The 27,350-nt window shown below is 37.0% G+C and overlaps 3 protein-coding genes across 5 annotated transcripts; 2 read left to right on the forward strand and 1 right to left on the reverse strand.

Annotated features, from left to right (window-relative positions):
* Positions 1 to 3: 3 nt before the first annotated feature.
* Positions 4 to 867, forward strand: LOC108075821 (heat shock factor-binding protein 1). The gene is made up of 2 exons (XM_017168396.3): positions 4 to 218; positions 334 to 867. The coding sequence occupies exons 1-2, from the start codon at positions 120 to 122 to the stop codon at positions 493 to 495; spliced, it is 261 nt and encodes an 86-aa protein (XP_017023885.1). The 5' UTR covers positions 4 to 119; the 3' UTR covers positions 496 to 867.
* A 414-nt stretch (positions 868 to 1,281) lies between these two features.
* Fam92 (CBY1 interacting BAR domain containing protein Fam92) lies at positions 1,282 to 3,101 on the reverse strand. Its single transcript, XM_017168386.3, has 5 exons — positions 2,903 to 3,101; positions 2,689 to 2,848; positions 2,483 to 2,623; positions 1,958 to 2,425; positions 1,282 to 1,901 (listed from the first exon to the last, which is right to left on the reverse strand). Exons 1-5 carry the CDS (start codon positions 3,040 to 3,042, stop codon positions 1,632 to 1,634), a joined length of 1,179 nt encoding a protein of 392 aa, XP_017023875.1. The 5' UTR covers positions 3,043 to 3,101; the 3' UTR covers positions 1,282 to 1,631.
* A 3,833-nt stretch (positions 3,102 to 6,934) lies between these two features.
* Positions 6,935 to 27,326, forward strand: vir-1 (virus-induced RNA 1). Of its 3 annotated transcripts, XM_017169061.3 has the most exons (5): positions 6,935 to 7,176; positions 19,886 to 20,053; positions 22,025 to 22,200; positions 22,357 to 22,653; positions 26,461 to 27,326. In XM_017169061.3, exons 1-5 carry the CDS (start codon positions 7,113 to 7,115, stop codon positions 27,070 to 27,072), a joined length of 1,317 nt encoding a protein of 438 aa, XP_017024550.1. In that variant the 5' UTR covers positions 6,935 to 7,112; the 3' UTR covers positions 27,073 to 27,326. The 3 variants fall into 3 exon arrangements, with proteins under 3 accessions (XP_017024550.1, XP_017024541.1, XP_070142843.1); XM_017169052.2 differs by lacking the exons at positions 6,935 to 7,176; positions 19,886 to 20,053; positions 22,025 to 22,200; positions 22,357 to 22,653 and adding an exon at positions 26,018 to 26,050 and having other exon boundaries at positions 26,520 to 27,326; XM_070286742.1 differs by lacking the exons at positions 6,935 to 7,176; positions 19,886 to 20,053; positions 22,025 to 22,200; positions 22,357 to 22,653 and adding an exon at positions 26,032 to 26,050.
* The last annotated feature ends 24 nt before the right edge of the window (positions 27,327 to 27,350 follow it).

The raw sequence follows: 27,350 nt of genomic DNA on the forward strand, positions 1-27,350 counted from the left end.
TAATTGTTCATTTTCCGGAAACTAAAGGCAACCCGCAAACAGAAGCGAAAAGCCACTGACAGCGATAAGCGATAAGCATTTTCTACTTTTATACAAAGCCGTAAAGAAACCTCAGAACAATGACGGATCTGCGCAACGAGATGGACAGCGACCTGGACCAGAACTACTCGCTGAACAGCAACGCCGACCCCAAGAATATGCAGGAGCTGACCATATACGTGAGTAATCCCGAACCGAGTTCGAGTCCGGCAACGGATGCGGATGCGGAAACCACCTATAAGTAGAGACCGTAATGAGAGCACTCAGTAAACCGACGACGCCTCCTGTTATCAGGTACAAAATCTGTTGCAGAATGTGCAGGACAAGTTCCAGACGATGTCCGACCAGATAATAACGCGCATCGACGACATGGGCAACCGCATCGATGACTTGGAGAAGAGCATTGCGGATCTGATGAATCAGGCCGGGATCGAGGGACAAGGCCCGGAAAAATGAGACCCGTAGTTTGTGGGCCGGCAAAGCCTCCATACAGCCACGCCCAGTATCCACTGGGCATCGCAGATGCAAATCCTCCCATTAGTAAACATCGAAAGCACCTTAGGCACCCAGTCACCTACGAATCAAATTTACAATTCCAGACTTGCATGTTCATTTTATCTCCCCCGGCACCCGGTTGCTCCATAAACACACATTTGCTCATCTGTTTATTGCGTAGTTTTAAGTTTCCCCCCTCCAGAGAGGGAATCATCATAATTTGTAAGTAACGTAATATTTTTGTGAGCATAGGGGCGAATTATTTAGAAATATTGCCGTTTTTAGTTTCTATTTATAAATTGTATTAAAAACAAAATATTGAGAATTGTAAAAGTGCCTAGTTTTGGTGGTTTGAGGTCGACTTCGAGGACTTCGATTCAACAACGGTTACCTGGCGACCGCCTTCCGATTTCCGCCTTCTCACCTGCAGAGAAGGGGGTTTTTTGGGGGAAAGAAGAGAAAAGGGGTGGGAGTATAATGTCATTTCCGCTTGATTAGTTATGCTATGCATACATTTATTCTTGTTTATTTGGAGCAAATAATGCAATCGTGAGGCGTGACCATTAAGAGGGGGTATGCAAATCAGTGTTGTCTTTAAGCTATTGTCAGGTTAAATATATCTATTTATATAGGGGCAAATTAAATTAGTCAATATCTTCGGTTTACGGAAACTTTAAGCATGATTAAGGCTTTGATGGACATTTAAACTAAAGGAAAATCACTTGAAAAGAGGATGGAAGACTAAAGTAAAACTCTAAAACTATAAACTTTAATCGAGTATATTAATTTATGCAAGCCTAGGATTTGTTTGATTAGATGTCTTGTCATAAAGCAAAGCAAAAGCTCCTAAATCCTGTCCTTAATATCCGAAAGCAAACATAATATTCTGTCTTAAAAGCTAAATTCTGGCCTTACTATATACTTGAAAGCTAAACTATATTTGTTCTCTCATTAAATTTATAATTCAGTTCAGCAAACAGCTATGTAAATAGTTCCGATATGTGTTTATGTATGACTCAGATAGTCAGCAATACTGTAATGTGATAATGTTATGTCTAGTTATCTCTGGTTCATTGGTAGTGTTCTCAAGTTGTGTGCTAGTGCTGGGGCACATGGAACTGCTTTTGCAGCCTTACATGCGTGGAGGCCACCGCCTTAAAAGGATGCTTCACCGTCTGCCTAGCCGGTTTCATAGAAGCACTGGCACTGGTGCTGGTCGATGCTGTGGCAGCAGATCGAGTCTTGGCCCCAAACACATTCTCGCGGGGCGTTAACTGCGTGGCCTGCTGGGTTGTGGTCTCTCTTTCGTCATCGGTGGCGGTGCCGGACTCCTCTTCATCCTCCTCCTCGACACTCTGTTCGGAATCCTAAAAGAACCATAGAGGAATTACAAATAAATTAAAAACAAAATATTATTATTTACCTCGTCCTCATCGTCCTCGTCATCCTGTTCGTCGGTCTCCTCTTCTGGCTCGGTCCTAGCCCCATGGTTTATTCCAGCTCCTGCCAGATTCTTGCTACTCCTCGACAATTTATGGCGCCTCTTCAACGGACTAACCAGGTGCTCGTGCTCTAGGCTATCCATCGACTGTGAGCGCAGACCCTTCTTGAGGGCCGCCTTGCGGGGTGTTGGTGCCTCCTTGGTCTTCATCAGCTTCTGAAACTCCATAAAGTCTTCACGCTCATCGATGCTACCGATATCGTAATAGCTGGCACTGAGGACCTCCAGCGCTTTGGTGTGTTGCTTCATGGAGATCAGGATAAAGTCACTGAGGATCCTCTTCAGATCGCCCAACTTGCGCTGTTCAAAGTTTCCAATGATGTCATCGATCTCCTTGTTGGTGCGCTGCACCTCCATTTTGGCTTTAAAAAGCTCCGAATCGGCGGCACTCTGCGGGAGGAAAGTAGGAGATAACAAATAGGAGACTCTGTAGATCTTTGGACCTACATTATTGGCGGAAAATTTGGATTTTAGCTCCAGCATCTGGCGTTGACGTAGCACTTCCTTATGCCTGGCTATGACAGCCAGTCGTAGATTGTCCCGCGTGGATTTACACAGATGCTCGAATTGCGCCAACTCGTTGACAATCTGAGGATGAATATTAGATAAGATATATTTCTAAACATTAAATATTATCCCTTTATCTTTAAAACCTTATGCTCCACCCGATGGACATTAATGTCCATGTAATCGCCCATTATGGTCACGGCATTTGTGAAGCTTTTGAGTCCTTGGCACAGACTTTCATTTATTTCCTCGTCATCTGCATAACTTTTGACGCCCTTCGCTAGCTCATCGAAGGAGTCACGATATCTGAAAAGAAAATTTACATCAGCTTAGATATAAATATTTGTATATATTTCCTACTTGGCCATTTTCCTTGTCACCAAAGCGAAGGATGAACACATTTCCATTAGATGGCGTTCAGTTAGCGATATACGTTCATTTATGATTTTAATGCGATCGTCTTTGGTATTCAAAAATGATAGTTTTCCACGGCGAAACATTGTGCTTTTGTTTTGATTATTATTCCTTATTTTCTTTTATTCCTTTGACGGGAAAATCCAAGTGAAAAGCGTCACCAAGGCAACGGTAATATTTGAAAAACTATCTGGCATCATTACAAGAAATTCACCTGGCAACATTGCTAAATTAACAGTGCTGTTAATAGTTTGCGGTCTGTATAACATAGAGGGCGCCTTTATTTTTTTTGGAAAATTTTACATAAAAACCTACATACGTGTAAATTTAAATAATTAACCAAAAAATGTTCTATTTTATTTGTTGCAGTTTTTATTTTAGGTCAATTTCTATTAATAATATTTTTAAAAAATAGTTTACATCTTTTAACATAAATATATTAAGGCACAACTCTTAAAAACGCTTTAAACTCTCTAATATTGGCTACTATCAGTTTTTATTTTTAATTTTATATCTAACTTTTTAATTAATTTAAGATATACTCATCCCAGGAAAATTGTTCCCCCTTTTCCGCAACAGTGTCAAGGTCAAGAGCATCATGTTTTGTCATAATTTGTGGGCGGTTGTATGCCATGACATGTGGCTATATTTAAATCGAAAAAGATCCATGACAAGTTAAGAACACGCTAGAGAAAATATAAATAAAATCAGAAGAAAAATAAAATGTACATTTGAAATATAAAATAAATAAGTTTTAAAACTAATTAATAGTCATGTTTTCCTTACAAATTAAAAAGTTCCGAAAAAAGAAGGGTTAAATGATTGGTATTATCTGCAAATTAAATATTTATAATTAAATCTCCTAAATGAAATAAAAAACTGACTAAATCTCTGCTCCATGTACAGCCTTGACAACTAACAACTCGCATTTTTGGGGAATTTTTTATTTTAAAGCCGCAGCTTTGACCGCAAGAATGTTGTGTCAACAATTAACCGAAAATGGCAATTTATTTTAAATGCTCTTTTCCCACTTAAAGGCATAGTGCAATCAAACCTGTATTTAGTAATATAAAAATAGCAGTCCCGCCTCAATAAAACCAACGAAAGTGCAGTTAAACGAGAATCCGGTTCGCGGGACGATGACAAGAATTACAAGTTGTAGAAAACAAGGCAGAGGCTAAAGCAGAAGATTCCAACAGCTGTCGAGATTCCGATCTGGGCAAGAGCTACTATAGTATAAGGGAAACCGGGATCCGAGGGCCAGGTGGGGGCCAGGTGAATGGTATTCATTGTCAATCCAAGAACGTAGCTTGGCGTGCGTTCCTTGTCGCTGCGCTGTCAATATAGCCGCCTTTTTCTGATTCTCCGCATCCGTCTCATTCTTCAGTGGCTATTCGTTGCTTTGAATTTCTGATTTTCCTGCACCTCGAACTCTTTTGGTCAAGGGATGGCCCACAGAAGCGACATTCACTTTTGCCCAATGGAAAGGGGCTTTTTTTTGAGTTACTTTATGATACCTTTGAATACCCTGAAAATATATGATAGATAATTGGGAATATATGTCTTAAAATTGACACTAGTAATGGTTTTCTTTATCACAGCAGAATTTTAGAGATTTAAAATTCCTAATAAATAATAAAGATCTTATAAATATCCTCAAAATTAAATTCTTATTATTATATTTATGATATTTATAATTCATTCAATGAGATATCTTTATTAAATACTATATTAAAAAAATTTTAAAAATTCTTAATATATATTTTTTTAAAGATCAATTCTTCTCTGAGATTCTTCCACTCTCCCTGACCATCTTCTGCTCTCTGTCTCTTCTCTGTTTCTCTTTATTGTGTCGAAAACTTGCGTGGGTATAAATGAAGCCAAATTCGTACGCAACCGTTTAGTCCGAAACTTCTCACAAAAGCCAACGCACGCCAAAGATCGCGGGTTCAGTGCGGATCGCATTTGATCTTTCCCCAAGCGGAATTATTAACCTACAGAAATAACTGTATGACAACCAAAATTTATGCAAATTCGCGAGTGTCGGTATGTGATTGAAAAAAAAAGAGGTTATTGTGTGTGTGCCTGAGCGATTTCCGTTTTGGCGCTGACAAAATTGTTTATAAACAAACAATTTAAAAGCATATTCGGGCTCCCTTGATTTGCTCGCCCATCTGTTGTTATTTTTGCGAAATACTATATACTTGTGCTCACTTTTATGCTGGCCCAAGCATAAACAAATGATTTCTAAATTTCTCGTGCCATAAAAATAATGCGATAAAAAGTGCGTTAAACGTTGCCAATTTTTATGACCTTGAGAACAAATATTTACAAACTGAAACTAAATAAAAAAGTGTTTAACTTTTGAAGGAAAAGTTTAGTGAAAGAAATTTTGTGTGAATAAGGAAACTAGAATTTTATAAATGGGATTTTTAAAAATATGAAATATTTAAGAAATCTGTGTGGAAAGGGAAGGAATAAAATATCCATCCATTCATTTGAATCTTTTTGTATAACAAGTATAATTAAATCCTATAATTTTTTAAAGCTGATTAAAAACAATTTAACAGGTAGCTTTGAGTTGTAATTAAAAACCAGATCTATAAATTGTTTACAGTAATATTAAATTAGAAATAAGATACAAATTCAAATTAATTAGATATTTCATTCAACACAAATTCGATAAGGCAGTTCATTAATCACAATTATAATTAAAGGGCCTACATGAAGTTAGCTTTAAGAAGATCATTCATAATCGAAGATCCCATAACAATTCCCCATAAAATGCTGATCTCTGACATTAACGTAAGCCAAGTCGTGATTGAACTCTACTCAATCAAGGCGTGACTGATTTATGGGTGGAATTAAAAAGAAGCACTTTATCATAACAATTTAATTACAGAGAAGAAGCCTCTCCTAGCTTAACTTGTAAGCTCCGTTTAGAATATTATTCAATTTCAATTTTTTTTAGAAATTTCCCGAAAGGGTAATAGGCAAATCAAGTGAGTTAAGTTTGTTTACACAATCGGCCGCCACCTTGAACTCTACACTGAGCCCGTGTGCGCTCAACAGGTGATTTAATCATTCGTCGAATTGACATAATTCCACTCAATGCAACCGATTTGGAATTGAAAATACGAATGGCCCATAAAGTGGAGAATAGAAAAACATTCAGCAACTGTGACAGGGACACGTACTATAGAGGTAGAAGTAAAAATAATTGTAAATGGAGAAACTGTGAAACCAGCGTGCAGCTAACGAAGCGTAGACACAAACTGATTAACCTAAGTAAATTGATCGTACCGACAATATACATATATAATGCAGGTAGCTGTTGGTAAATAGAAGTTGGAATACCCTTTTTGAATCAAATAAAAATATATTTTATAAAAAATAATATTAGGAAAGTTTTGAAGAAATCAGTTTTTAAATTCTTATATCATTAGTAATCGTATAGCGTTACTAATTAACAAGAAATATCTAATAATAGCACTTTAGATTATTTTGAAAGTTAAAAAAAATATATATAAATGTTGTAATAAAATAACAAAAATAATATTCAAATATTAAATAAACCTAAGAAATTAGCTATGTTTATATCCCTCAGAATTGTGATTATTAATAAGCTCTTAATTCACTAGAAAATACCATAATAATGCTTCTTAAAATAGGAAATCTGTTCTTTAAAAAAGGGTACAAAAATATTACTCATACGCTGCAGGCCAACACAGTGGTGTCCCAAAATATTGCATCAGCAGCAAAGGGTTCTTCCCACAGCTATTTAGAATATTTTTAAACCCAGCGACTAATTGAGAGAGCGAGAGTGTCACTCATTGAGGCCCCTCAGTCACTCATTTACTCACTCACTCCCTCTCTTTTCCCCCAGTCGCACCCTCTCTTTCTCTGCTATAGCACTCTCTCTTTCTGATTCCATAGCCGGGTCTCGTTCGCCGCTTATTTACCGCTTCCTCAAATCATTTAAGCGCATTTGACGATTGTTTGCCTTTCCACACAGAACAGAATCTCGAATCTAGTTAGCCGACATTTACACTAAAAATAAACCTAAATCAACAATTAAATATTGACAAAAAATAATAACAATAATAAAAAGACAAAAGTGTGTGAAAAGTAAATTAAAAAAAAGATCAATATCAAAATGAAGCTGTTGTTCGGTGTGCTGGTGATCACTTTGGCCCTTAGTGGAGTCTTTACCCTGCCAGGTGAGTTATAAAGTTTAAGTGCTGTCATTAATTAGCATGAAAATATTCATAAGAAAGCGGCGGCGACCTTTTGACTTTATAGACAAAGGAGGCTTGATAAGAGATGGGGAAGTCCGAGAACGTTCTTTTGTGTTTACTTTTATTTGAATATATATTCTGATCTGGAACAGTCCGGTATCATCCGAAGCCGTATTTCCGTGTTAATCCAGGTTTTTGATAACAAAAAATCATTGGAAACATTTTCATAATAATGCAAATAATAATTATAAACGAGCTTTAAGAAATATTTACTCAATTAATGTATTTAAAATATAATTCCAAGTCGTCTTAGAGCTTAAAGTTGGCTTTCCTTGCCGGATAATGATGGCTGCCTGGTAGATATCAAAGCAAGACACTTGACATTCAGCCAAATGCATCTTATACAGATACACAAGTAACTACAAATGGCAAAATATCTGAGAGTCTTCGTTCCGCCGCATCTGAGATTCAGTGTATCTGTAAGATCCAGGAGCGGCGGCGACGGCATCCTTATTGTCATCATCAGCGTTTGCTGTTCGCTGCCACTTGAATGCATAAATTGCCGAAGAAGCTGCGCTGCCAGTGAATTGCAGCTGATGGGCAGCTGTGGGCGGGGGCGTGGCAGCTGCCACAGCCACTTGAAGTTGTCAAATTCGCTGCAGTCGAAATCATTTTTAAGGAATATGAAAATTTTATGCAACTCTTGTAAATTCGTATTTTTTGTTTGGCAAAGGTTTCTTGAGATTTATCCTAGGAGTGAGTTCTTTAAATATTTGGAAGAGGGAAAATAGGAAAATGGGGTTTGCTTTCTGTTACTTAACTTATCAGGGATGAATAGTTAAATCAATATGCTGATAAATAATAATTAACAAACGTAAAACTAAATATTTATAAGAAGAAAGATTGAATAAAATGAAAATAATAATATGCTATTTCATTATAATTTCTTATAGTTCATTGTTCGAATGGAAATTTATTACTTGAATAAAAATACAGTTAATTATTTAGGAATGTAGAAATACTGGAATTATTTGTATAGTTAGACCCTTAAGTGTTTTTTTTTAGCTACTCAATAATATTAATATTTAGTTCCTCATCTTATTGCCGGCTTTTCAACCAAACCAAAGCCAGGTTGGTTGAATGAACTCAAGTGTGAGTCTTATGCACTCAAGTTCGGGCACTTTTTCTCCTCGTCATTTCTCGGCCCGATTGCAAGTGAAATTCTTGAGCATTTTTCTTTGCTTGCCTGCTTTCTTCGTTTTTTTATTTTTTTATTTTTCTTAATTTGGTTTTTACGAGAACAGACCATGTCAGTGTCCCATGGCCAAAAGAATTGGGTTAATTATGGCCATAATTCGCGTTTAAGGCCTTTTTCCAGGGAACTTCTCTCTCGGCACGAAAACAAATTGCAATTGCATGTGCGCACATAAATCACATTTTTTTTTTTACATATTTTTTATTTTATTTTCTGGCTGGTCTTATGTGGAGTAATAAAACCCAAAACAATTATTATTATATTATTGGTAAATTATTATTTTTATTTTCCATTGTTGGCGATTTGTTGCTGCTGCTGAATTGGCATGCAATTTGCTTAATTTAGAGAGATATTTATTTATGCAAATTGAAGTTAATTTTTTGGGCCTTTACAAATATTTTCATGGAATTATTTGATGAATGGCCAGATAATTAGCATTTTAGGGGAGCCTGAGAAGGGGGTAGCTCCCAAAATCACTGGCATTTGCTATGAAGTGGAAATATTGTGAGTTCATTTATTTGGGGCCTAAGCTGATTATGAAAAATTGTTGACAAAACAGGGAAAGTGGCAATTAATTGGCAGTCGTCGGTACAACAAATAATAATTTTTGAACTAATTATATTATATATTTTAATTCAATAAAAAATAAGATTGCATCTTGTTTTATTGCAATGTTGTGGTCAAAAATTTATTAAATGAAATTCTATTAAATCAAACTAAGCTCTTTAAATGAAAAGAGTTTAAATATATTTTTCATCCAGGCTCCCTCATATTTTTTTGTTTGTTTAAGCCCCACTTCAGACAGGGCTTATTCAATTAAGGCTTTAAAACCGAAAGTCAATTAAAGGAACAAATTGTTTAAATACAAAACACTTTGCTTACTAAATCAAATGCGCAATTTTGGTCTTTCGACTTAAACTGACTTAACTTGAATATTTTTAATATTTGGTTTTGTATAGGGAAAAAGAAACAAAGCCAATTAAACTTTGTACGAACGATTCGTAAATGCAATAAAAACAAGAAATAGGAACAGCAACAGCTTATGCGAATTAAATGGAATTGTTTTTTGGAATTTGTGCTATAAACTTTAAATGACTATTTCAAATGTTTTTCTTGGCTTTTCGTCACCTTGCACATATTTAATCCCACATATTTATTTATTCTGACACAATTGAAGAGACAGCTTGTGGCTTTAGGGCATTTTCTGTTGAACATAAAATGCAAAGGCTTTAAACAAACAATGAAGTGTAAATAGATTTATTAAAATGCTAAGCTATTATTCACAGTGCAATGATGTATTTTATTTTTTTTTTAGGGCAACTAAACATTTTAATAGATAGAGCAATGTTACACGACAGCCAAACTCGTGTTCCAAGTTGTTTTGCTTTTTTTTATTGAAACATCTGTTTGGCTTTCAGCCAAATGATTAATTACTTTCCACGGAAATCTATACGAATCTACACAAAAACTTTTCCGCTGTAACGTGACTGCGAATTCAATGAGGGGAAAATCAGTAAATGAGAAGTGTTTTTTTACAACTTTTGTTGGGGATTCATTGCTTAAATTATTTTAAAAATAAACGTAATGGGTTAAAGATCAAGTCAGATTGTAAATAAATATAAGGTATAGGGAAATGATTTGATGTTATATTTCTTAACGATATTTTCTTGTAATCAAAAGGTAATAGATGAGGGTTTTTATTTTTTGTGCCAAAAATATTTTATAAATTATAATCTTAACTTGAAGGTATTGTTGTACCCATGTCCATATTAAACTGTACACTTGTATACTATTTTTAATATTTTGCAATTAACTTTCCAAGCGAACCGCGAAAGTCAGCAACTTGACCCCCCTGAGTCATCCGACGGCTATTAAAATTAACTAAAGAATCAACAAAGCAATTTATTGTTTAGAGTTTTTGCTTAATCAACAATGAAATGTTCACAATGCCACTGGGATGTATATAAACTTGTGACCAGACTCTGGACTCACCTCTCGAATCGCAATTGTCGAATGTCACGAAGGGATTAGCCAAGCCAGCTGATCCCCTGCCAAATTAGACGGTGACTCAGACTAGTTTGTCTGTGATTGAGCAGTACTGCAGTAGTTACCGCCTCGATTCCCAGTCCCAGCTCCAAAACCAACTTGGCTCCGGTTCAATGTCACGTAATCGCTGCAAGGACCCCTCCCCGGAGGTGTGTGCCCCCTCTGATGTCACGGGAGTGAAGATCTCTCGCACACCCACCCACTTTTGCGACGCCTCTTTATGTTAATTTATGTGCTGGCAAAATGTGCAAGCGCCTCTAATGCTCAGCCACGCATGGCGCAAACCCGAAATCAGAAATAAATTACAGAAGGCAGTCGTGTCGGAGGCAAGAGAGGACCGGAGAGGAGCATATCCAGACGAGGCAGTTGCTCATAGTCAGCACAAACTGGGGGAGAATTAACACCGAATAATCACACGAGCCGCAAGCATGGTGATTATGCGGAATGGTGTCCATGTTAATTAACCGGAACTCAACTATAATCAGTTTTTTGGGGAATTTTCTTTAAGAAGATTTTGCTAAGATAAATAGTTGTAAATTTATATTTTTTATGATTATTGTCACAAAAAATTATAATATTTAAGCTAATAAGCAAAAAGCTGCTGGTAGCTAAGCTAGCAATTAAACTTGTTAGATAATTTTTATGTCCAAATTATAATTCATCTTATCATAATTTCCATAGAATATAATTATCTAATTATCAGTATTAAATCTTATAATTTTACGGAGTAATGACCCAGAGTAAATGAATCATTGTTGAGGAATATTTCTCGGAAATATACCTATGTATACTGTGAGTTGAGATGATAATGTGCCTTGTAATATATATACAAATATATTGACTGTATTTTTCTTAATTGCATTGAACTCATAATCAGCTTGAGACCATTTCTTGATTATTTATTGTTTAATTGCTTTGAATGCAATTAATAAATAAGTAAGATCTAGCAGTATAAACAAATGTTCTCTGAAGATGAACTCTTTTAAATTAAAATTTGAAGATTTATAAGATCTCTTAGGCGTTTTTCTTATTTAAAATTAATTTATAATATATTTAAACTAATTTTAGCATTACAAACTTTTAGACACCCTTTTAATTTATTTAAAATCTATAGCTATTTCTGTTTTAAAAACATAATTCACAACATTAGCATCGCATAAACACCAAAACTTGTATGTATATATTTGATTTTACTACGAACAGGAATAATTGTATATTATAATGAAATCCCGTTCATTACTCAAATACTCAGCTGGCAGATGCAATGTCAACGCAATGCAGCTTTAAACGATTTTGGCAAAAGGGGATTTGCGGATGGAGAATTATGTAGGTTTGGCATGGGGTACGGGTACGAGGCTTTCGGATACCAGGACCCGTCAACAGCTGCTGCCATATGTCCTTCTGGTGGGGCTGTAAATTTAATGAGATTCCTGTCAAATTAATTTCCGGTTATGATTAGATTTTCGTTAATGGCAATTTGCGGTTTTTGCTGCCAACCCAAAAATTGTGCGAAATTCAACTCGCCATGAGGGTGGGAGGGAGTAACTCCTGTGGCATCGCCACATCGAATTGATTTTCAATTGCATGCAACATTGTCACCATGCAACATTTGCAATGATTGCACAAAGTGTCTGCTGCAATTATCTGCCCAACAAATTGCAGCCATCGTCATCGTCATCGTCATCGTTATGAGTCTGCTGCACAATTGATTAACATTAAGTAGTTTAGTAATCGTAAATCATGTTCAAAGCCTCACCCACAAGCCCGGCTGCTTGTGGCATTTATGAAAATTTTGCATATCTGGCAGAGCTCAAGGAACTGAGGAATTATTTGGCAGGTGGCCAGGAATGCGGTGGGTGCGGCGGAGTCTAGTCCTTGGGGATTTATTTCACTTAATTGGAGGGCTTTGGAAAGGCTACAAATAGATTACACTAGGATTATTGGAAGGTATTTAATCAGCTTTTAGAATTAGAGAACATGGAAGTTTAAGTTTATATTCCCTAATAATCGATGGGTTAATTTTATAAAATTCAGGTATTTCCAGCAAAATGACACATTTCCAATTAAATTTCATACCTGGTTTTCCTTTGCAGCTCAGTGCATATTCAGATGCCATTCCATGCCAGAAACTTAAAGTGAAAACCTTGAAAACAAGGCTCAAATTCATTCAGGCCAGATCCCGAGAGCCAGACACACAAATCATTAACAGATGCACCTGTCACAGAGCAGAAACCGTTTACAAATCAAGACCAGAAATCAAAAATCTGAACGTACATATTTTCATTTTTTCCTTCTTTCTTTACAAATTTTCTGCACGTACACATACGCCTGTAAAAATGATTCTTGATCCAAGCGAAATAATGAAGGCCTGCACCAAAAGGTAGACAAAGGCGGCGGGGAAAAGCCTAAAATTAAACAATTTTACTTTTTGGCAATTTCATTTTTGTGGCTCTTGTTGCTCTGCAGAATAATTTGTTGCATGTGGCGTCGATATGACAGGGCAGGGATTTCCAAAGGGGAAAACCGGATGGGAAGGAGGAGTGTTTCGTGTCCGGGACCAAACAATCAAAATCAAATTCAGTTGAAAAAAACTCATTTTAAACGCGACAAACGTAACGTTCAATCTTCCAGAACATTGAGTACGTGACACGATTGTCACATTTGGCAAACCGGGTGAGAGTGGCGATCCCAAAGGAGCAAGCGAGAGAGCTAGAATACACATAGAACAATTAAGGGGTTGGTTATTAAGATTTAAAGGTTAGCAAATGTTATAAGGGATTTCATATATTCATGTTAAAGTGCCCAAAAGAAATTCATTGAAATTATTTTTTGATTAATTAAGTTCGTCAATGTTGTATAGGTATTTTTAAAAATTATTTTTGATCTGAAAATTGCACTGCCTTGATTTTATAATTACCTCTATAATTTAATATAAATCTCTGATTTCTATATTAAATATATTTTATTTTCTCACAGTGCTTTTCCCGCAGTTACAATCAAAGTGTTCTTTATTTCTGTTTCGCTTAGGCTCAACTCACTTCTTTACTTTGTTTTGTTTTCGTTTTGGCAAAATGCAAATGAAGTGGAGAGAGAAATGAAAAATGAACGCAGCACCTGACTTGACTTATAGGCCAAGTTTGGAGGCGGGCCATGAAATTTGTGGGTGTGCGTTGTGTGGGTGTTACGCCCTGACCTAGCGACCCAAAATTAATTGAATTAAATTTGATTTTATATTTATTTCGTTTTGTTTTGGTTAGCGGTTCTTTTGCCAACTTCCTTATTGCCAGCCGGCGAGCACGTAAATTTGTTTGTCATGTAAATCTTGATTTTATTGCACACTTATTAAGGCCTTGCCCAAGAAATGGGGTTGTTGAGAGATTCCTTCATTTAGTTATTTGTTTGTTTGCTTGGTTAATGAAGTTGTATTGTATTTGGAAAGGAGCTGAAGGGAACTGATTTTTGGTAGCAAAAAAAATTATCAAAATTATCTCCTAACAACAAGTTTAACCTTGCAATATTTATATTTTAATTTCAAGCTTAAAAGCTAGTTTTTGTTGATTAAAAATCAATACTCCAGTCCTTACTTATTCAACTGTCTGCCAATATATTCCGGACAATTTGTTTCGTATCCATCCGCCACTAAATCCGCACTGAGCTATCCCCTAAATCGCATTTGTTATCTTCGTTCGAGTCATTAACATCCCCCGTCTACTGTTTCATTATTGGCTTGGCCATCAGGCCCACGGGGGCCTCCATATAACCGTATAACTCGAATCTGTCACAACCCTTTCATCTGGCTGCGCTCTCCCGACTTTTCCCCAGACTCATGGCGGAGTCGTCACTCAACGGGACTGCCAATCAATTGTAGACAGAGGAAAATAACCATGCAGATAACTAGAACTACACCGCATCCTCTAATAGGCAGCGCATCCGCTACACTCGGACAGATGCACTTGCAGAAATTAATTTGGTTTATATATAAAGAAGAACTTTTAGAAATTAATTAATTAAAAAATTAATGAGATTTTGTTTGTTATTGTAAGAGCAAGATTAAATTATCTTAAACCTTTTAATATTTACAATGAAATATATCAAGACAAACTAACCTTATCTAAGCGATTTTAAATTCTTAATTTAAAATGAACTCTTGTAGTGTATTCGGACCCCTAGTGGGGTCGGAGTGGGCTATGGAATCGAGACAACCGTGAAACGAGACCTGTGTGTAGCCCCAGCTGTTGTTGCAACGCGTCACATTAATCAAGGCACCCACTGCCCCTGTCCAAGCCCCCAAAATACGGGATGCCATGCCCACCTCCCCCACACACACACTTTCGAAGCTAACGTCATCGCACATCAGGGGGATGGCCGAAAAATCATTGTTGACATTTGTAATTAGAATTGATAGCAAGCAGACAGGCAGACAGACAGACAGCCGCCCCCAGAACGGGTTGGGGCTCAGCACGGTTAGCTGTGGGCTCAGACGTTAAACTAATTTCGTTTTCGTTTTTCCAAAGCTCAATCCAGAGCGATATGTGCACTTTGCGAAGGGGTTCAGCACGTCCATCATTTGTTAAACTTTTTTTTTTCTGTCGTAGAGCTAAGATGTGATTGGGAGAATGCGATAACATGTGCGTGTGATTTGCACTGAAAGAAAATATATTTGGGTTTGGGTTTGGGTTTGAAAGAGAGATGTATTGTATATCGAGAGTCAGATGTGATAAATGTACTAAAATAGTGCGTTCCATGTCATATCGTAAAAGTTAAAAAGTTTTCGTCAAGTGTGGTAAATGCGTGCTAACAAAATAGCTAAACACCCGCACACACCTCCTGAGTCCTGAGTCCGAACACCATTCCCATCAAGCGGGTCAATTGAATGGCATTTCACTTGGAGAATGACAGCAACTAAGCTTCGGTCTGCACTTTCACTCGATTGGGGGGCGTTAGTTAGAAGAAGGGGTGGGTGAATGTCGAACTGGGGGCTGGAGGACAGGGGCTGCTCAAAAGCTGGCTTTGATTTCACTTTCGGCTCGACTGCTGTTGACATTTGCCTCATGTCCTCCCTCAAGTGTCCTCTGTGTGCCAGTGCGTGTGTGTTTGGGGAGGGCATCAAACTAATTTTCCCCCTGTTTAGAGTTCTTGAACGTGACACGAGTCTGCACTCGGGCCACACCCATCCCAAGGCACCCACTGGGACGCACAGCCCTTTGGGCCATTTCCCACTGGCCAAGGCTTCGACGGGGCTTCGACAGGCCTCCGACGACTGTCTCTGGTCAGTGGTTTCCAGCTGATTCGAAATCATTTTAACCTAAATTGCATACAATCGAGTTTGTCAGGAGGCGAATTTGGACTTGGACTCTGACTAGGACTAGGAATCCCCACACACACACAATGGGAACCCATGTTTGTGTGTCTAATTGAAATTTGTGTGCTTTGGTGGTTTTGGTATCACTGCGTATCAAAGGCGTCGGAGGCTTTCTCTCCTCTTGTAGATGACCATCTCTGATGATACTGGGCCAGCGGATAAGGGCCATTTTATGATTTTAAAATTTCTAATTAAGATTTTGAGTTCTAAAATAGCTGGAAAATAGATAAATAAATGTGTCTATATTTCATATATTTTAAGACCAGGGTAAATGCTTTAGTTACCTCATTTTACATAAAAGAAAGAAGAACTCCTTTCTGTTTTATTTACAATTCCCTGAAGCTGTTTGCCATGAAAAAAGAAACTCAAAAGATTTACATAGCCAACTAACTTTTTGCAACTACAATCATAATTACAACAAGTAGCCTAAGCCCCACTTTTTTCCCTGCGGCATTAGGGGGGAAACTTTTTACATTAACCAAAGTGCGGCTATTAAAAATTCATTAATTGCATGCAACTAAAAAAAAAGAGACGCAACAAAGTCTGGGAAAAATTTGCAGCAAAAGTTTAATTGATTTGTGCGCGGGAAAATGGTAAAATAATTGATAGATGGCCAAGGGTAATAATTGAGGGATGTAAAAATTGAGCCTTTAATGAGAGTAGCCTGCGGTAAAAGTTGGAAAACTTTTATTTATTTTGTGCAACAATTTTTTTCCCACATTTTATTCGCCACTGTTTCTATTAATTAGAAAACTTTTACCACTGCAGCAGCGTCAAAACAGATTTTTGCGAATTGAATTTACAATTTTGCATTGGAAAACCGGAAAATTTGCAAATGAATTGAGGAAAATTGCGAATAAAGGGTTAAACTTGTCTCGGCAATGAACGAGGGCGAGTATTACACATATTTCATCAACAATTTGAACGCAAAAGTAATTGAAAACGCATGCATCGATGATGGCCAAAAAGCGAATTGCCATTTTGTGTGGCTGTCGGTTGTGTGCGTTTTGCCAAAAACCATATTGAAGCCACTCAAAAATGTTTCCCCGGACAGCCGCAATATAAATTTGATGGTCAGTTGCAACTCTCATACCCGAAATGCCCCGAATCTGCCATGGAATCCCGGCCGAAACCGACACTTTTCGGCCAGCAGTTTAATTACCATTTTGGTCGCTCCTAAGGGGAAAATGCGAAAAGCATTTCATATTTTCAAGCAATTTTCCGCAGTGAAATGAGAGCGGAAATGAGATGAATCATAGCCATGGCAGTTTGCAATTATCATTTGATTTTTGAATCAAAATTGTCTTGGTCGAATTTCCGTAATGTTTTCCTTTGAAATAAAGCTTCTTTTAATATGTATTTATTAAATAGCTTAAGGGCAGGACATTAATAAGCCCTAAGATTGCTCAATTCTAAATTAAATTAAATTAAATTCAAGCATTCCTTAGAAATATCAGATATTTCTCCTGGACCAAAATATCTTTGTGCCTAAAGAGCTTAACAATTTCTTAGCAGCAAGGAGCCAAGGAGTCCGCTGGTGCACACACAATCATCATTGCTGCTCACTAAATTATGCAAAATTGTACAATTATGTTAATTAATTGACGCAGCCAGCCAGCCACACCCCACTTCTGCTGCCCCTCGGCCAATTAGCGCCATAAAACGCAGGCCAAGCGATTGCCAGGGATTTTATTTTGGCCTTCCAGTAAGCTCGAAAAAAAAAGGAATTTATATACAGTATGAGTGCCACGCCCCCTGGCCGCCCAGTCGCTTGTTAACCTTACATAATTAGCAACAAAAATGTTCGTTGTGTTTAGAACAAAAGCGCAGCGCATTGCAGAAATTTCCACAGTCCCTTTTTTCGGAGGGGCTACCAAATCTGCCAACTGGCTTTATTAATTCCATAATTCAGCAGAGGCAGCAGGAAAAATGGCGGCGGAGAAGGTGAAGAGAAAAGCTGTAGTCCCCTGTCTGGGCTTAATTATTGGAAAATTAATGAAACTGCCATGTTTTCACATTTCCTGTGCTTTTCCACGTTTCGCTTGATTAATGGTCCTAAATAATAAGAGAGCGATTGGTTGGTTGACTGGAAGATGGGGTTAATGTGGTATATTTCCTTAAATTTTCTTTAAAATACTGTATGAAATTTTATAAACAATTATATATACGTCTCTGTATTTTCCCTTGAGGTATACTTTACTGTAGCCCCAGGGATTTCATGTCTCTTTTTCTTTGGGCTTTGGGGGACTGGCTTGTGTTCATTTTTGTTAGTCAAAGATATGACATAAATATTTTTAAAAATACAAATAAGGTAAATTATCTAAAATATAAAATTTATAGAAACTTAATAAGCTTATTGATCGTACGTTAGGGTTTGCCAACTGAGGACATACTTTGGTTTTACATAAACTTTAATACTTTAATACTGTTAGAAAATCTAAACAATTACTTGAATGTTCTGTTATAATTATAGTAAATTAAAATAATTTAAGTTAATTCTATGGCTCCCTTAGTTATGTTCGAATTACTAAAAAAGTCCAACATAACTTTGTGGAATATTTCCACAGGTAGCTTCACATTCGATCACATTTCGTCGACGTTTTGTGTGCCAATAAATATATCCATGGTGCATATTTGCCAGCAGGTAGCCCACTTTCATATGCACCTCCAAAAGGTAAATATTTGCACTTGTAAATGACATTCACGTGTGCCAATCTGCAACCTCCCACCTCTTCGTTGAATGCCCCGCCTCTGGCCTCACCATATATCTATATATGTATATTTGGGGTCTTTGTTTTTGTTTTCTTCATTGCTCCACTTCATGTTTGATCGCAGTGCGTTGTCAAGGGGGACGAAAGTGGGGCTTTTGCTGGCCCCCGTGATGACATTTTTTGTAGAGAAGCCCAAACATATTGCGTGTGTCGTGTATATTTCTCATAAATCGGCTTAAAAAGCGGATGTGCAAAGGGAGCCGCAGTGCATTTGTTTTGTGCTCCCCTGAATCAGACGTCATCGTTCCGATCCCCCCCTGTTGACCCCCTGACCCCCTGGGGGCAGATACGTTCGCCTTTTGCGTAAGCAATTTCACGCAGCACATAAAGCTTTTCATATTTCCCATTTCGTTCCAACTCGAGGCGAACTCTACTCCGGCGAGATGTCCAGAGGAGAGTCAACGCAGCTTGACTTATTTTTAACGTCGTTAGTTACGAGGAAAGGGTTTACAATGAAGGGGTATATGGGATTTTGGGAAAGGAATTTATAAATAAAATATTTTATATTTTATATAACCCATAAAATATCTGAATAAATCGTTAATCAATATGGATTTGAAGAAAGTTCGATCTATTTATATTTCAAAATATTATTTTAAGTTACATTTCTCTTAGTCGGTCTTTTACAGGATATCTGCTTAGTCCAAGTTCTTTTCCCTCAACTGATTTGTGTTATTTGCACTCCCTCTGGCCACTTGTTGTCTGACGGTTGTGTTGCGATGTTTTGCCTGTTGTTGGTGTCAGTGTCAGCTGCTGGGATTTATGAAGTGCAACATGCCAGGAGTAAAGATTGAGAGGGAAAAAGATTGAGAGGGAGGAGGATTTATCTGCAGCCTGCAGCCCTGAATCCTAGCGAAGGATGCGTTATTTAGTGGTTCTCAGATAAAGCCTTGGCCCCGTTTCCGGAAACAGCCTGAATTTATATACAAATCAATGTGAAATGTTTATTCCATGCGGGACTTGAGCCTTTTTTCCGTTGTTACGTAAGAGCGAAATATCAGAAATCAGAAAAAAAGAACATTCCCCTTATAATGGAAAGAAATGGATAATTATGCAAAGCAAAGCTTGCTTAATCAGCGGCTAATGAGGCTCTGAAAAAGGGGTCGACGCAAGGAGCTCTTCTTTTTCCGCTGATTTGGCTAATTTAATGCAATTTTCGCCAGCCAATTTGGCTCTTAATGATGACAAACAGTGCTTAATTTCAACTGAAACCTTTTTCTTATTTTTCCTCTCTTTTTTATTCTACCCCTTTTCCAGCTGGCAACAATCCGCAGGACGATGCCGAGGTGATTAACGTGCCATCGCGCCCTCAGACCGAATCGGATTTCCATAACTTCCGCGGCGTCATCGATACGGGCTCGGGTTATCCCTTCCTCCAGCCGAATCCGTCGGGCTTCAATCTCGGCTTCTTCGACTCCTTCGATGGTGAGTAGTCGCTGGCGTGGCACATGCGGCGTATGCGTGATATGCGGCGTAATCGGCTTGAGCATTTTTAATGATATTTTAATTAAACAATATTGTATTGTAGTGTTTCCTCCCGAAAAATGCATGCAACGTAATTACATGTCTCGGGTGAATTTAATTTCATTATTATTATTCTGCTTAACGATGATCGAACGATTGCCACATTGCGTATACTTGATATTGGGAAACTTATGCGGGGTAATATGGTTTTTGAACACGGCTTGAGGCGGGTAATTACCTTAAATAACTTTTCTTGGAATTAATTAAATGAATCCTTGACTCTAATTTATTTTTAGGACATTAAATTACCAAGAAAGTATTACATGTTTTATTAAAACAACAGTTTGAGGCAGAACCCGAGTAAAAAATATACATTCTAAATAAATTGTCAAATAATTGCTACATTTTTCTTTAAAATAAATAATACAAAGAGCATTATTGGCTTCGAATTTGACCCGTTTTGTTGGTAGAAATGAATTAAATACACATCCTCTGGGTCAGGCCAATTAGCCAACTGTCCTTTGGGACTTTTTAAACTTTTCCATCTCGATTTCAGACTACTCCCACGCCTTTCCAGTGAAATGAAAAACAATTTATCAAAATATTATGTCAAGTTCTTGTAGCCAGACAAAGTTTATTTATGCTCCTTGTATTTATTTCTATATATTTCTATAAAAGAAGAGAGGAGAAGAGGCATCCGTTGGAGTAGGAGTAGGTCAAACCGGTCTGTTGACCATTAAAAGTGAAAAGTTGTGCGCCTCATCTTGCCAATTTCTGGTTAACTAAGACCGTAAGACGTTGCAGATGACGAAGATGAAGCCGAAACTTCATAAATCTTATCCTAATACGTTTGAGAGGGGCCAGGATAAAAACTTCCCAAAGCCCTGGGCATTGTGTATGCATAAAAGTTGTTTTATTCTCCGCTGTCTCCTTCTTAGGGGTCTGGGGTTCAACGAGATAACGAAGCGTAGAAAATAGCATATAGACAAATAGAAAGTTGAGCGTTGCGGTTGCCAGCAAAGTTTCTTGTCAGCGAATTATGTTTGTTATAGCCAGAACTGTTCTAGGGAAAAACCATAAAGACGGTAGGCGCTAAGAAATCTGTTGGATTTTCCTAATGAAAGTGGGAGAAGCGATGAAGATATTTTGATTAATAGAAAAACTTTGAAGGAAGTGGTGTTGAAATTGCAGAAAAAGATAGGCAAAACATATATGTATATGTATTGAAAGATAAATATCTCAAAGCAGTAAACTATTTCACGCAGCTATTTAAACGCATTAAAATGCAGTCGGCAAATGAATTGGCGACAAACGACAATCAACAACCGGGCCAAAACAAAGTCCGTCAACAATGCGGTCAAGAATTTATGACAAGGTTAAAGAGACCAGGGAAAAACCGAGTGGAAAAGGCCAAGAACCGAGGCATATTGCCGGTGAAACGAAAGTGGGGCTGCAGCCGGTGCTGGAGATTACAAAAGTGCAGACAAGAAAAATACGAAGACCGGGCGGCGGCGACACAGAAAACGCTTTTTAGTGCGTTTGCGGATTAGGGATTTTCAAACTGAAAAATACATTAGCATGAGACAACGACGCTGCCGCCGACAACGATGGAATGTCTCTCCTTTTGCAAAGACTCAAGTAGATATAAAAAGGCAAGGAAAATTGCCACGACGAGTCTGGAGTCTAGACCACGGGCACCTGCTGCAATTCCCACAGTAATCTGGAGTTACTTTTTTACGTTTTTTTAAATTTTGAGAGGAAAGAATCTAGCTAACAAAGGATATAAAGATATTGTATAGCAAAGAAATTAGTTGAATTTAAATATTATCTTGTTATAATTATTGTTTTTATATGGCTTATGTCTTAACTTTATATCCTTAAAAATATATACAATTCATATAAAATATTGAACGTTAAATTTAAATTTTCTAGACCTTTTCCGCCGTCTTCGCACCCGTCTCTGGCCAGTGATTGGCTCTGATTCTGCTGATGATGGAGCAGCAGATGACTCGGATGACTCAAGCGTTGGCATTGGTTCTGGTTTCTCACTTGGTTTGCCTTTGGCCCCATTGAATCCCAAGGATGGAAATACGACTTCTACCGTAAAGGTATGACATGAAATGGAAGGAAAACTAAAGTTTTTAAGCCATTTAATATTTGATTGTAGTCTAGTAATAATTATTAAGATTAAATTTAATTTAAAAATAATTTTTATACATTTAAAAAAATAATTTAAATGGTTAACTAATAAATTTCCCCACCAGGTTGTGGATGGTCACAAGGTGGAGATCAATGAGACCGTGTTCGGCAACACCAATAGCGTGTTCAAGGTGCGCGTCGTTAACGTAAGGCCCCTGGACAGTGGCGAGGAGGTGGCCGAGGGTGTGCACACCAATGATGGTGGCTTCCAGCCGGCCAAGGGGCCTGCCACTTCTGCTCCACCGCCGGCCAAGTCCGCGGGACAGGGCGAATTCGACGATGAGGTGGAGGAGGATGGACGCCGGGAGCCACTGGAGAAGCAGGCTAAGGACAATGAGGTGCGCGATATCGACGAGCCCAAGGTATAAAAGTAATTTCGAGAGAAAGAGACACAACTTTTTCGAAAAGACATTTAACCAGGAAAAGCTTGGCAAGCGCTCTACTAACCAATAAAAAAAAAAAACAAAACACGAATTGTATATTGAGAACTTTCTATGAACTTGTAACATACCTATATACAGATATTTCTAATATTTTTTAAATAAAGTTTTGCATAAAACTAAAGAGAAAAAATTGTAAATATGTACAATATATGAATGCCTGCGTTTTTTCCCCTACTAATGCAAATAAAATTAAATCTTATTGGTGACTTGTTTTTGGTTGTGGTTTGCTTTTATTTTTTGATATACTTTTGTTTGTATAATGCTTTTGCTTTTTAGTTTCTACATATTTTATTTTTAATTTAAAACTTTTTTTCGGTAACGTTTGCTGTTTAATTAAGTTTTGCTAATTTGTCAGGCCAATAATCTGGTTCAACCGCAATTGTAAATATTTTATTAACACGACAAAATGTTTAATTGTACAATTAGATGATTTTGCTCCCTTTTTATATCAGCATTGCAGTCATGTAATATGCATATTGGTTCATTGGATTTGTGAGTAATTTTATTTTTTTTTTTACAATTGCATTGCATCTAAATTAAAAATGCAAGCAAATTATAGTTTGTGGCCACAAGGAAAAACTAAAAAAAAAAACGGTTGTAATAAAGTATTATGCAAATATGGAGATAAGTAAAAAATGGTAATATGATGAGAGTAATATATATTTGCGAAACTGTGTAATTGACAGATAAATTTATGAGTTAAATCATGACAAAGTTGAAGCCCACTAAGCTGGTAATTAAGTAATTTTTTAAGGGCTTATTTTGATTTTTTGTTTTTGTTCTATAGGGCATATAATTAATTTAAAGCAATGTTTAATGTTAATGAGAATTTTACATCTCCTTTTTTAATATAATACTTTCATTTGCTCTTGATATTATTATGGAAGAAAATTGTAGTAAAAAACTAACATTTTTAGAAAGTCATTATGGAAATAATTGATATTTTTAGTAATGAATGAAATGATTTACTTATTGGAGGCTCTTGTATTTCAAATTAAATAATAACAAGATATATAATTTTCAGCACATAACTCAATCAAGGAATGCACTTATTTCCATTCAGTTAATTTTTTGATTAATAATGAATACCCATAACATAAATATTTTAGTCCATATAAAAACAAGTATCTTTAAAGTAACCCTTCACCTTTTTTTCACCGACTTTCTTTTCATTTCGTGTTTTTTTTTTGCCAATAGGTTCCACAGGTTACCCCGTGAATGTATCATACGCGACAATTTTTCTTGGCGTTTTTGCTGCAACTCCATTAATTACTTTTAGGCCGTAATAAAAATTAATTTTTATTAAAAGTCATGCGCCCAGCTCGCATAAATCCTCGTCTTGGGCGTGTGCTGGGCGTGGCAGGTGGGGCGGAAAAGGGACGTATTTATGAGAATTTATTGTGGCGAAATCGACGAGTGCCGGTTGGATAAATTTTTTGTTGCTCTCCGCGAGCCGCATAAATCAGCGGGAAATTAATAAATGACCATAAAAAAAATTGCAATGCTGCGTGAAGCGCCATTATTAACAACTTTAAAGTTGTAAGTGACATGTCAACGTTTAAATACGCAAATTTAAATTTAAATAATGCCAGCGGTGACATTTTTGTGCCCGCAACGGAAGCAAAAAAAAAAAAAAAAATAAATAAATATGAAATGAAAAAAAAACCTATTCGCACAAGTTGCGAATTTCATTCGATCTGTTGTTATATTTTTATTTTAATTTTTTGTTCGGTGTTCAACTTTATTTTTCATCTCGCGCGGATATTGAAAGTTGTGGCTTCTGTTTTTGGGGTCGGAGGAGGAGTATGGGTGTGTGCTGTAAGAGGGAGTTGACTTCTCATGCGTTTATTTGAATTTAATATTCATGGTTATAAATATTAATATATATACACACACACTCCCATGGAAGGCAATGTGTGCGATAACTCCTTTGCCAGCTGCATCGAAACATTGAAAAACCGTTGAAGGCTGTTAAACAATTTGGCGATTGAAGCTCTTTGCAAAAACGCATGTGCCATAATGGCAAACACACTCTGGCACTGGCGACTGTGTGTTTTATTAATATTTTCCTATTAAAAAGCGTAAAAATATCCAGACAAATGCACAAAATTCACATTCATGAATGTGTGAGCTTTTGATAACTTTTCACAAATTACTTTGTGCATTTCCATTTCAATTTGAATGCAAGCAGATGTCGGGAGCAAAAAGCTTGGCAAATATTCCATTTATGGGAGAAATGATACAAGAGATTCTACTTAAATTTGCTTAATTAAATAAAGTTTTCAGAATATATACTATAAAGTTTTTAGATGCCTAAATGTAAGAAAGGTTTTGATGATGTTTGTAATATAATATACAAAAAATAAATACAATTTTAAGTTTATTTGGTTGATAAAAACGAAAAATACCCCCATAATTACTATAACTTAATTTGAATCCATTTAATATGTAATAATATTTTTATTTGCGGTCAAAAAATCATTAAAATTTTTGGTGTCACCTGGCAGAAACTTATCCATCATCTCCGAGGCAATTAAATTCTCAAGAAATTCCCAAGAATCACAAAAATCGTGACTCAGTCGTAGCGTCATTCATCTGTAGAATGTGTAGCCCACTGCCTCCGTTTCATTTCTTCCCATTTTCAATTCTTCCGGTGAGTTATATCACCTCAAAATACAACAAAATACTTAAGTGTTCACAAGCAGACAGAAATAAATGTGTATTAATAATATGAATTTCTTAGAAATTGCTAACGAGCGTAAAACGAAATTGGACAAATATCGACGGGGGGAACTTGACTTGAACTAGTGACGTCACATAGCCAGTAACAGGAGTGAGAGAGAGGGCATTCGTGAAGGTGAATCATGAGTGGGGGGCACTGAATGTTAAACGCTAATAATGAATGAAGGCGTTATGCAAAATAAGGCAGAAAGAGACGAAGCTAAAGCTAGCTTGAACTAGTGACGTCACATAGCCAGTAACAGGAGTGAGAGAGAGGGCATTCGTGAAGGTGAATCATGAGTGGGGGGCACTGAATGTTAAACGCTAATAATGAATGAAGGCGTTATGCAAAATAAGGCAGAAAGAGACGAAGCTAAAGCCGGGAGAGAGGGTATTAACAGTGTGAGACAATATCTCTGTTAAGCTCTCTAAGCTTCTCTCCCTAAAGGCAGCTTCCCTACAAAACTGACTCAGCTAGTTCTGTTAAGCTGAACCTCTCTTTTTGTGATTATTTTTTTAAAAGGTTATAAAACAGTTGGCTTTATGTTAACAGCAGTTCAGTGTTCAGTTGAAGATTTGAAGCGAGGCGTAAAATGTGAGTTTCTGCCGATTGTGTGATTTTTTAAATTTAGTTAAAAAATATACAAGTTTCAGCGGAAATAATAATTTGTATTAACTAATAATAGTTTTATAAAAATATTCCAAAGAATTCATCTTCTGTACATTGTATCTTCAAATCGAAATGCAACTCATAATATTTCATAACAATGGATTTGAAAAACCTAACATTTCATATATTATCCAACCTAAAAAATAATTTATTTAACAAATGATTTTATTAAAATATCAGCATGCTGCTTTTAATTAAGAATATAATTAAACGAATCAGATTGGATCTTAAAATAAATCACAATAAATTAATTTGAAAATTTATTCCATTTATTTCGCACCCACGCAAACATTATGCACCTGCAACTCATACACACACTCACACACGCTGCACAGTCTACCACAACCACAACAACAACCGTAAGATCTACAACAACCACCAAACTTGCCACCAGATCACCTGAAGACTCCGAATCGGAAGCCACAGACATCAGTGAAGATATAGTGGAGACTCTGTCAGTTGAAGAACAAAAGAAGACTATGGATCAGCTGCAGGAAATGATGGCATCCGTCCAAAAGGAAGTGGAGAAGGAGGAGGCATTGGAAGAGGAGCACCAGGAGAAGGAGTCCATGGAGATGATGAAGGAGAAAGAGCGTGAGGAATTCGATTCCTCTGATGATGAAGACGCCGAAACCACAACGCCCGTTGTAATGAGCGAAACCTTCAACGATGAGTGGGCTGAATTCGATCAGGATCAAGAACAGGATCAGGATCACCAACTGGACATCGAGGGAGATTTCGAAAACGATCTGAACAATGATATCGATATCGGCATCGAGGAGAACTTTGTGCCCGTCGATCTGTCCAACGACATAGCGGTGAACGATGTGGCTGCTGCCGATCCTGATTTTCCGCATAATCCCGATGCCGAGGTGTTTGCGCCACCGACTCTCATTAAGGCCATGCCGATGTTCGAGAAGCTCTCATTATCAGAGCCCTCCAAGTGAGGTTCCCTTCCAGGATCCCATCTAGTCTAGGCAGTGTCTGTAGTTCTAAGCCCTTAGTTTTAAGCCAACGCCATCGAGGATATCTCTGAGAGATCCAAGGAAATCGGCATTCTATTTTATTATTTACAAGCGTAATTTATCGTATTTATTTCGACAGATGGCGAGTATTAAGCGTGCACAAACTGTTGCATTGGAAATTATTTATTGCTAAAACACAAAAATTAAATTATAAATAAAATATTTTAAAAACATTATCGAGGATGTGGTATTATTATGAA

Source organism: Drosophila kikkawai, chromosome 2L (assembly GCF_030179895.1).
Source record: "Drosophila kikkawai strain 14028-0561.14 chromosome 2L, DkikHiC1v2, whole genome shotgun sequence".
In the NCBI taxonomy this organism is placed as follows: Eukaryota; Metazoa; Arthropoda; class Insecta; order Diptera; family Drosophilidae; genus Drosophila; species Drosophila kikkawai.

Excerpts from the sequence above, each read along its gene's own strand:
- vir-1 (XM_017169061.3), top strand. The coding sequence starts at position 7,113 with ATGAAGCTGTTGTTCGGTGTGCTGGTGATCACTTTGGCCCTTAGTGGA. Across the intron at positions 22,201-22,356 it reads ATACGACTTCTACCGTAAAG|GTTGTGGATGGTCACAAGGT; the intron begins GTATGACATGAA and ends TTTCCCCACCAG. Across the intron at positions 22,654-26,460 it reads GCGATATCGACGAGCCCAAG|TCTACCACAACCACAACAAC; the intron begins GTATAAAAGTAA and ends CACGCTGCACAG.
- LOC108075821 (XM_017168396.3), top strand. The coding sequence starts at position 120 with ATGACGGATCTGCGCAACGAGATGGACAGCGACCTGGACCAGAACTAC. Across the intron at positions 219-333 it reads TGCAGGAGCTGACCATATAC|GTACAAAATCTGTTGCAGAA; the intron begins GTGAGTAATCCC and ends TCCTGTTATCAG.
- Fam92 (XM_017168386.3), bottom strand. The coding sequence starts at position 3,042 with ATGTTTCGCCGTGGAAAACTATCATTTTTGAATACCAAAGACGATCGC. Across the intron at positions 2,426-2,482 it reads CCAAATTTTCCGCCAATAAT|AGTGCCGCCGATTCGGAGCT; the intron begins GTAGGTCCAAAG and ends TTCCTCCCGCAG. Across the intron at positions 1,902-1,957 it reads ACGAGGACGATGAGGACGAG|GATTCCGAACAGAGTGTCGA; the intron begins GTAAATAATAAT and ends TGGTTCTTTTAG.